General features: G+C 42.0%; 1 protein-coding gene and 1 pseudogene across 1 annotated transcript; one reads left to right on the top strand and one right to left on the bottom strand.

The window, feature by feature from the left end:
- Positions 1-3,862: 3,862 nt before the first annotated feature.
- On the bottom strand, positions 3,863-4,376 carry LOC125081647 (10 kDa heat shock protein, mitochondrial-like; annotated as a pseudogene).
- Positions 4,377-6,411: 2,035 nt separating this feature from the next.
- On the top strand, positions 6,412-6,935 carry LOC125081646 (60S ribosomal protein L26). The gene has a single exon (XM_047696288.1). It carries the CDS (start codon positions 6,463-6,465, stop codon positions 6,898-6,900), a length of 438 nt encoding a protein of 145 aa, XP_047552244.1. The 5' UTR covers positions 6,412-6,462; the 3' UTR covers positions 6,901-6,935.
- The last annotated feature ends 2,836 nt before the right edge of the window (positions 6,936-9,771 follow it).

The raw sequence follows: 9,771 nt of genomic DNA, 5'->3' as shown, positions 1-9,771 counted from the left end.
ATTTTGGTCTTGGTTAATGGAGTAGAAATGGAATGTTGAAATTAACTCCCCCAGCTTTGTTTTCAAGGCTTTTATCTTTGATAAACATTTAAAATCCTGCTCAAAAACAGTAATTTGACCTGATGCAGATTACCATCCACCAAGTCTCACTCAACTCCAAACCTTTGAACAGTTTCATATCCTCTTTGTAAGAGTAATCTGATAATTCTTGCATCAGGTGCCATTAATATCTTAAAACATTTACTAGGCACTTGTGATAAGAGATAACATAAAATGCAAAGTTCTTAGACTTTGTGAAATGCAAAGAAACAGTGATGAGAAGCCATAGGTCATTAAGTCAAAATAAATGTCAATGTAAAACAAAACAAAACCCAGTTATAATCTGAAACTAAAATTCAAAAATTGCTCTAATGTGGTAGCTGCTAACCACATGTGGGTATCAAGCACCTGAAATGTGGCCAGTCTGAATTAAAATGTGCTGCAAATGTGAAATACACACTCGGTTTGAAGACGTAGTATGAAAACATGACAATGTAAAATATCTTGTTAATCATTTTTATATTGATTGAATGTTGAAGTGATAGTTTATTTGATATTGTTAGTTAAACTGCTTTTTAAAAAATTTTTATTTTATTTTTAAGTAGGCTCCAGACCCAGCATGGAGCGCAACACGGGACTTGAACTCTGACCCTGAGATCAAGACCTAAGCGGAGATCAAGAGTCAGATGCTTAACCAGCTGAGCTACCATACACCTAAACAGCTTTTTAGAAATTGGTTTTGTGGGTTTTTTTTTTAACTGGCTACTAGAACATTTTAGATAATACAAGAAGTGGCTTGCATTCTATTTCTGTTGGATAGCGCTGGTCTATATGATATCAATGTGGGAGATGGCACAGGCAAAGAGAGGGAAGGGAGTAAAAAGTGTGCTACGGGGGGCACCTAGCTGGCTCAGTTGGAAGAGCATGTGACTCCTGATCTTGGATTTGTGAGTTCAAGCCCCTGTTGGGTATAGAGATTACTTAAAAATAAAATCTTTTTTAAAAAAGTAAAAGAAAAGAAAAATATCTGGGCATGCAAACAAATTGGCCAGTTTAGCTATTAGTGATGGTATTGAGAAAGGAAGTGACCCTCATCAGTGAATATCAAATCCCTTTCCAGCTGCACTGGTTCTAATTCTTTGTTTTCAATAAAATTGATGAAAGACAGGGGTGCCTAGGTGGCTCAGTGGGTTAAAGCCTCTGCCTTCAGCTCAGGTCATGATCCCAGGGTTCTGGGATTGAGCCCCTCTGCTCAGCAGGGAGCCTGCTTCCTCCTCTCTGCCTGCTTCTCTGCCTAGTTGTGATCTCTGTCTCTCAAATAAATAAATAAAATCTTAAAAAAAAATTGATGGAAGGCAAAATTGAATTATCAGCTGAGAGTTCAATAGACTACTTTTTTTTTTTTTAAGATTTTATTTATTTATTTGTCAGAGAGAGAGAGAGTGTGAGAGCAAGCACAGGCAGACAGAGTGGCAGGCAGAGGCAGAGGGAGAAGCAAGCTCCCCGCCAAGCAAGTAGCCCGATGTGGGACTCGATCCCAGGACTCTGGGATCATGACCTGATCCTAAGGCAGCCGCTTAACCAACTGAGCCACCCAGGCGTCCCTTCAATAGACTACTTTTTGATGATAGATCACTATGTGACTTGGCTTCTAACTTGAAAGATGTACAAACAATTGAAGGACATTGTTACAACAAAATGCTTTCCTTCCCCACCCCTTAGTTAAATGAACATTGTCTTGGAAGACACTGACCTCTTTTTTAGAAGTGAGAAAATTAAAAAAGGAATAAAATTAATGCCAGAATCTGTCACATTCTTGCAGTAAGTACTATTAATCCATTGACACGTAAATCCAAAGATACATTTCCAATATCACTTTACCCTCTGTTTGATAATTATATACCAAAGTTTGGAATGTATATTGTTTTAAAAAGTCTTACAAAATTTGTACTAATTTTAATTGTTATGAGAGCTCCTTTCATTGGGAACAGTTTCTTGGTCTTTTCTTTTTTGACCTTGACATTTTTGAAATGTACAGGTCAATCACAGTTGTAGAAATCCCCTCCATTTGGGTTTGTCTGATGTTACCTCATGATTTATGCATGGGGGGGGCAGCAATTCCACAGCGTGTTGCTATGTTCTTCTTAGTGCATGATATCAGGAGGCACGTGATGTCAGTTTGTCCCATTACTAGTGATACTAACTTTTATCAATCGGTTTAAATGATGTCTTCTAAGTTTCTCCACTATGAAGTTAATTATTAAGTACTATACTTACTAATAATAGGTATTTTGTAGAAAGATATTTTAAAATATCTACTTATCCTGTTTCTCATTAGGCTTGCACCTACCAGTTTTAGGATTCTTTGATGATTCTTGCCTTAATTAATGGTTACGCTAATGATTAGCAAATAGTGATTTCCTGATTCCATCATTATTTCTGCATTTATTGCTTGGAATTCTACTGCGCAGTGGCCCTTTCCCTTCTTATTTATTTATTTATTTATTTAAGATTTTATTTATTTATTTAATAGAGATCACAAGTAGGCAGAGGGGCAGGCAGAGAGAGAGAGGGGGAAGCAGGCTCCCTTCTGAGCAGAGAGCCCGACGCGGGGCTCCATCCCAGGACCCTGAGATCATGACCTGAGCCGAAGGCAGAGGCCCAACCCATTGAGCCACCCAGGCGCCCCTTATTTATTTATTTATTTATTTATTTATATAATTATCAACTCATAAAGTCCTATTTTACTTTAAAAATTATTAAAACTTAAAACAGTTTATTATTTTGATCTCAAATTGTCTCAGGCTTGGCTAAATGAAGGCCCCCCACCTTTTTAAAAAGATTTTATTTATTTATTTGAGAGAGAAAGAAAGAGAGCGGGGAAGGGGGAGGGGAGAGGGGGAGAGAGAGAGGAGCAGACCCTATGTTGAGCATGGAGCCTGACGCAGGGCTCGGTGTGGGGCTTAATCCCATGGCCCTGAGATCATGAGCTGAGCCAAAACTAAGACTCAGATGTTTAACTGACTGAGCCACCCAAGTGCCCTGAGCACCTCCCCCTTTTTTAAAATTGTTTTAAATTAACATATAATGTATTATTTGCTTCAGAGATACAGGTCTGTGAATCATCAGTCTTACACCTCACAGCACTCACCACAGCATATACCCTCCCTCATGTCCATCACCCAGCCACGCTATCCCACCCCTACCACCCCTAGCAACCCTCAGTTTGTTTCCTGAGATTAAGTCTTTAATGGTTTGTCTCTCTCCCCGATCCCATCTTGTTTCATTTTTTCCCTTCCTACCTCCCACAACCCCCCACCCTGCCTCTCAAATTCCTCATATCAGAGAGATCATATGATAATTATCTTTCTCTGATTGACTTATTTCACTTAGCATAATATCCTCTAGTTCCATCCACATCATTGCAAATGAGAGCCCCCCTTTTCAAATTGTACACAACATAAAATGTAAAATGTACACAACATAAGATCTAACATAGTAACCATTTTTAGGCATACAATCCAGTGGCCCTGAGTACCTACACAGTGTCAGAAAACCATCACCACCATCCATCTCCAGAACTCTTTCATCATCCCAAGCAGAAACTCTGTGTCCATGAAACAATAATGCTCCATTCCCCTATCCTCCCAACCCCTCATTACCTTTACACTGTATTCTCTATTCTTTATTCTCTGTTTTCTGTCTCATGAATTTGCCTGTTCTAGATACCTCATATAAGTGGAATTACACGTTTGTCCCTTTGTATCTGATTTGTTTCACATAGTATAATGTCTTCAAGGCTATCTATGTTGTAGCATATATGGGAGCCTATTTTTGACATATGTCCTCTCTGACCTGTCCCAACACAAGCAGGGGGGAGCAGCAGAAGGAGTGGGAGAAGCAGACTCCCTGCTGAGCTGGGAACCCAATGCGGGACTTGATCCCAGGACCCCGGGATCATGACCTGAGCAGAAGGCAGATGCTTAACAGACTGAACTACTCACAGGACCCTTCATGCCATTTCAATAATGATTTCAGTCTACATGCTTCCTGAGAATGTCATCATCTCTAAACAAGAAATAATCCTTGTCATCTAGAACTATTTTGGAGTCTCCATATTTTGGGAGAACTTTATCTAACTTTCACACTAATTGGTTGAATCTCTCCACCCTTCCCTTGCTAGAGCCCAATCAAACAGCTACTACTGTTGCTTGTAACACCTCTTGAGATTTTTCTGGAAGCATAATGCTTCCTTTGGTTATGTTTTCAGCTGCACTCCTTTCAATGAAAACTGGGTCGAAGAGAGGAAGAAACTTTCCAGCTGCCTGTCCTGCCATGATTGCCAGGGCAGTTCGTACTCTGCTCTGGGGCTCCCAACACCTCATTGAAAATGGCGCTCTGGTGGGTAACATCATTTTGCAATGTACAAAAGAAGCCTGAAAATAAATGGTGAGAATGACCGATTCACAGTCACAACGGGAGACAAGTACACCTTTCTCAGAAACAACAGCTGGAGTGGACAAACAAGGTGTGAACAGTGCAATTAACAAGCTTGAACTAACAGAGAACTAAACTGAGGCATATTAAAAATTTTGAGTGTACTTGAGCAAACATCAAATGGGGCAGTGCCAAACTGGAAGTAGTTAGGAGCATACCCCCTGCCCTACCGGAGCTGGAGAAAGACTTTTACAGAGAAGAGGCAGAAGCAAAGCGAGGAATTATTTGATTGGGTGTAGTTTTAAAAGGGTTGCATTTACTGGGAAAGCCTAAAAGGCCGTTTGTGATTTGTTGTCCTTAGATTTTGATTTCTTTTTTTTTTAAGATTTTATTTATTTATTTGACAGACAGAGATCACAGGCAGAGAAGCAGGCAGAGAGAGAGGAGGAAGTAGGTTCACAGCTGAGCAGAGAGCCCGATGCGGGGCTCGATCCCAGGACCTTGAGATCATGACCTGAGCCGAAGGCAGAGGCTTTAACCCACTGAGCCACCCAGGCGCCCCTAGATTTTGATTTCTTAACCTCGAGGCATTACAGCCTTAGGTTTTAGTTTATTGACAAGGCTACTAATGCATTAAAGCCACCCCAGTCTAATGGCCCCCCTGTTTAACTAATTTAACACTCTCAACTAAGAACATTTATTTTTGAAGATTTTATTTATTTATTTGAGAGAGAGAGTGAGGGAGATCATGAGCAGGAAAGGTAGAGGGAGAAGCCGACTCCCCACTGAGCAGGGAGCCCGTTGTGGGACTTGTTCCCAGGACCCTGGGATCCTGACCTGAGCTGAAGGCAGACACTTAACTGACTGAGCCACCCAGGCACCCTAAGAACATGTTTTTATTCAAAGGAGAAACATTCCCAAAATTTGATCCTATTCTTTTTTTTTTTACTTACAGTGTAGTTGACACCCAATGTTACATTAGTTGTAGTTGTACAACATAGTGGTTGACAATTCTATACGTTATGCTGTGTTCCCACAAATGTTGCTACCATCTGTCATCATATGGCACTATTACAATACCTTTGACTATATTTTCTAGGCTGGACCTTTCATCCCCATGCCTGATCCCATTTCCCTCTTGTGTTATAAGTTTAGAAATGGAATTATTTCCAAGTTTTGACTTTTGTGAATAAAGCTGCTGTGAACATTTGTGCACAAATATTTGTGTGAAAGAAAACTTTGTATTTTCATTTCTCTTGGCTAAATACCTAGAAGGAAATTGTGAGATTCTGTGAGAGGTGTATTTTTTTTTAAAGATTTTATTTATTTTTCAGAGAGGTAGAGCACAAGCAGGGGAACAGAAGGCATAGGGAGAAGTAGACTCCCCACTGAGTTGATGTAGGACTCGATCCCAGGACCCCAGCATCATGACCTGAGGTGAAGGCAGATGTTTAACCAACTGAGCCACTCAGGCCTCCTGGGAGGTGTATGTTTAATATTTTTTTTTAAAGATTTTATTTATTTATTTAACAGAGACATAGTGAGAGAGGGAATACAAGCAGGGGGAGTGGGAGAGGGAAAAGCAGGCTCCCCTCTGAGCAGAGAGCCAGATGCAGGGCTCGATCCTAGGACCCTGGGATCATGACCTGAGCCGAAGGCAGAGGCTTAGCGTACTGAGCCACCCAGGTACCCCTCAATAAATATTTTTTGAATGATTGTTCAACTATTAGGTTGTCTGCAATATGTTTTTTTTTTTTAAGATTTTGTTTATTTAGTTAAGAGACAGAAAGAGGGAGAGCATGAGTGGGAGGGGCAGGGCAGAGAGAGAGGGAGAAACAGGGCTCGATCTCAGGACCCCAAGACCATGATCTAAGCCGAAAGCAGCCACTTAACCGACTGAGTCATCCAGGCTTCCCCATAATACCATTTTTTTAAAAAAGCAGAATTCTCTCTTCTGCGGCCATCGCAGACGCTCCTGTGGCCGAGATGAAGTTCAATCCCTTCGTGACTTCCGACCGGAGCAAGAACCGGAAGCGGCACTTCAACGCGCCGTCCCACATTCGCAGGAAGATCATGTCCTCCCCTCTTTCCAAGGAGCTGAGGCAGAAGTACAACGTGCGCTCCATGCCCATCCGGAAGGATGACGAAGTGCAGGTTGTGCGAGGACACTACAAAGGTCAGCAGATTGGCAAGGTCGTCCAGGTCTACAGGAAGAAGTACGTCATCTACATTGAACGAGTGCAGCGAGAAAAGGCGAATGGCACAACCGTCCATGTGGGCATTCACCCTAGCAAGGTGGTTATCACTAGACTAAAACTGGACAAAGACCGCAAAAAGATCCTTGAACGGAAAGCCAAATCTCGCCAAGTAGGAAAGGAAAAGGGCAAATACAAGGAAGAAACAATTGAGAAGATGCAGGAGTAAAGTAGTCTTCTCTGTGACTTGAAATAAAAACTGTTTAAAATAAATAAATAAATAAAATAAAAAAGCAGAATTCAACACAAGATTGGTCTATATTGGACTTATTACAAAAGCCTGGAATGTGCTCATTTTAGGAAACTAAGGCGGTATTTCTAGTTACCTACACAGCATCTATTCTGCTTTTCTTCCTTACTAGGAAAAAAAAATGTGTCCTGCATCGGGCTCTTGTTCAGTGGGGAGTGTTCTTCTCCCTCTCCCTCTGCCTGCTACTCCCCTGCTTACACTCTCTGTCGAATAAGTAAACAAAATCTTAAAAAAGAAAACAAAAGAAAAAAAATGTGTTCGAGGTGCCTGGCTGAAAACACTCAGCTTCCAGATTCCTCTGAAGCTATGGATAGCCACATAGTGCCATTCAGGCTGATGGGTAAGTGGAATTTCTAGGCTGAGGGGATTCCAGGAAAGTTTATTAAATGGAGACTCAGCTGGGATGCCATCTGCATTTTGTGTGTTGCTGTTTTCCTCCTAACCTCTTCCTCTTGCCCAGAATGCTGATGAAAGGGCAAAAGATGGAGAAGGCGGTAGCCATTTTGCAACATGAGGAAGGAAGGCCCATGCTAAGGATATCAAAGGAAAGACAGGAGTCCGGGTTCCTGATGGCATCAAGAAGTGGCCCTTGGGGCGCCTGGGTGGCTCAGTGGGTTAAAGTCTCTGCCTTCAGTTTGGGTCATGATCTCAGAGTCCTGGGATCGAGCTCCACATCAGGCTCTCTGCTCCACAGGGAGCCTGCTTCTTCCTCTCGCTCTCTGCCTGCCTCTCTGCCTACTTGTGATCTCTGTCAAATAAATAAATAAAATCTTAAAAAAAAAAAAAGTGGCCCTTAACCCCCAACCTAGCTCCAGATTACCCACTTGCCAACCCCAAGTTATGTGAGAAATAAAAACAGCATGGTGACTAGGTTCTTGTTACACACCACACAACACAGTCCTCATTTAATACAGGCACTTTATCCACCGTATTGCCCAAGTGACATTTCCCAAACACTGTCCTTGTTTTTCTTTCTTTTAAAGATTTTATTTATTTGAGAAAGAGAGTGAGGAAGAGAGAGAGACCAAGAATAGAGAGGGAAGGGTAGAAGGAGAAACAGGCTCTCCACTGAGCAGGGAGCCCGTTGTAGGACTTGACCCCAGGACCCTGGGATCGTGACCTGAGCTGGAGGCAGACGCTTAACTGACTGAGCCACCCAGGCACCCTGTCCTTGTTTTTCTTGTGAACGTGTAGCCTAACTGAGGAACAAGTATGCTTGAGCAGGGCAGCTGAAAGTAGGTGGGTCCCAGGGACATAATTTTTATCCATGGCACTTTCTCCTGATACCAGGAAAAAAGATGAGTCATTTACCATTATAGCATCTCAATTTTGTGGTCGGGAAAATTGAGGTACAAAAGGATAAAATAATCAGCTGAAGGCTGTAGATTAATTTCCCAGTTTATCTGTCTGTCCCACATTCCAGTCCTACAATTTTTCCTGGAATGTGCTCCCCCCTCCCACCCGCCCTGTGCTAATCAAATGCATGTTTCTCTCTATGTTTAAACCATAGCTTCTCAACCTTGGCATTATTGACATTTGGGGCTGAACAGCTTTTTTGCTGTGGGGTTGGGGGTGGGGCTTTCCTGTGCATTGTAGGATTTTATTTTTTTTTATTTTTTTTTAAAGATTTTATTTATTTATTTGACAGAGAGAGATCACAAGTAGATGGAGAGGAAGGCAGAGAGAGAGAGAGGGAAGCAGGCCTCCCGCTGAGCAGAGAGCCCGATGTGGGACTCGATCCCAGGACCCTGAGATCATGACCTGAGCCGAAGGCAGCGGCCTAACCCACTGAGCCACCCAGGCGCCCCGCACTGTAGGATTTTAGCAGCGTCTCAAGCCTCTATCCACTAGATGCCAGCAGCCTGCCCCCTCCCCACCAGTTATGACAACCAAAATTGTCTCCAGACATTACCAATGCCTGATGAGAGCCAAGATCTACTCCCCAGCCATTGAGAACCACTGCTCTAAACTCGTGCGAAACATCAACCCCACTCTGCACGTGGTTGTTCCCATGCAGTCAGTCAGTCCTCCCAGCAAAACACCTGTGACACTTGGCAGTTGAAATTTACCTGCCAAGTAAATAAAATCTCCCAGCAAAACACCTGTGACACTTGGCAGTTGAAATTTACCTGCCAAGTAAATAAAATCTCCATATTAAATGACCATAAGCTCCTTGAAGGCAAGGACTACATCGGGCTCATCTTTATAATCCCCTGTTTATTGACTAAATAGATTTTAAAGTGGTTCAGGAGAAGAATGAGAATAGAATTCAGGAATGCTGGCTTTCTGATGCCATGATTTTGACATTCGTGGTTAAAAAGACTCATGTGTCCGCTTGCTTTGCTTGGCATCCTATTTTATAGACTCTCACGCTGTAGTCAAGAGGCAGATTCTAGCAAAAAGAGAGTACTAATACTCTTGTTCTAACACCAGCTACACTGCAAAAGGAAAGCAAACGTTCTAAGGCAACTTTTTATATTCTCACAAGGAAAAAAAGACTCAACAATACGGGAAAGAGTGAAGAGCCAAATTCTATATAATATTTTTGTTTCCCTAGTGAAATCAAAGAGCTATGTACACCCCTCCCCCAATTCCAGTTTCCTCTTCCCAGGTCATTTTACACAATTAAGGTCCATCTGTTACAACTACAAAACCAATCCTGTATGTATGCACAGGACTGGCTTCCCTACCCTGTAGAAATGAAGTCCTTTGGTTTTCTAGGACTAGTGATCCTAGTGCTTTTAATTTTATGAATATGTTTTTAAAGTGGGACGTTTCTGAACCGTTTAA

This window comes from Lutra lutra, chromosome 12, assembly GCF_902655055.1.
Source record: "Lutra lutra chromosome 12, mLutLut1.2, whole genome shotgun sequence".
NCBI lineage: Eukaryota > Metazoa > Chordata > Mammalia > Carnivora > Mustelidae > Lutra > Lutra lutra.
Note: the sequence above shows the minus strand (reverse complement) of the source record. Positions and strands in the feature narration are given on the sequence as shown.

Bases quoted from the DNA above. Each gene is read 5' to 3' on its own strand.
- LOC125081646 (XM_047696288.1), top strand. From the start codon at position 6,463: ATGAAGTTCAATCCCTTCGTGACTTCCGACCGGAGCAAGAACCGGAAG.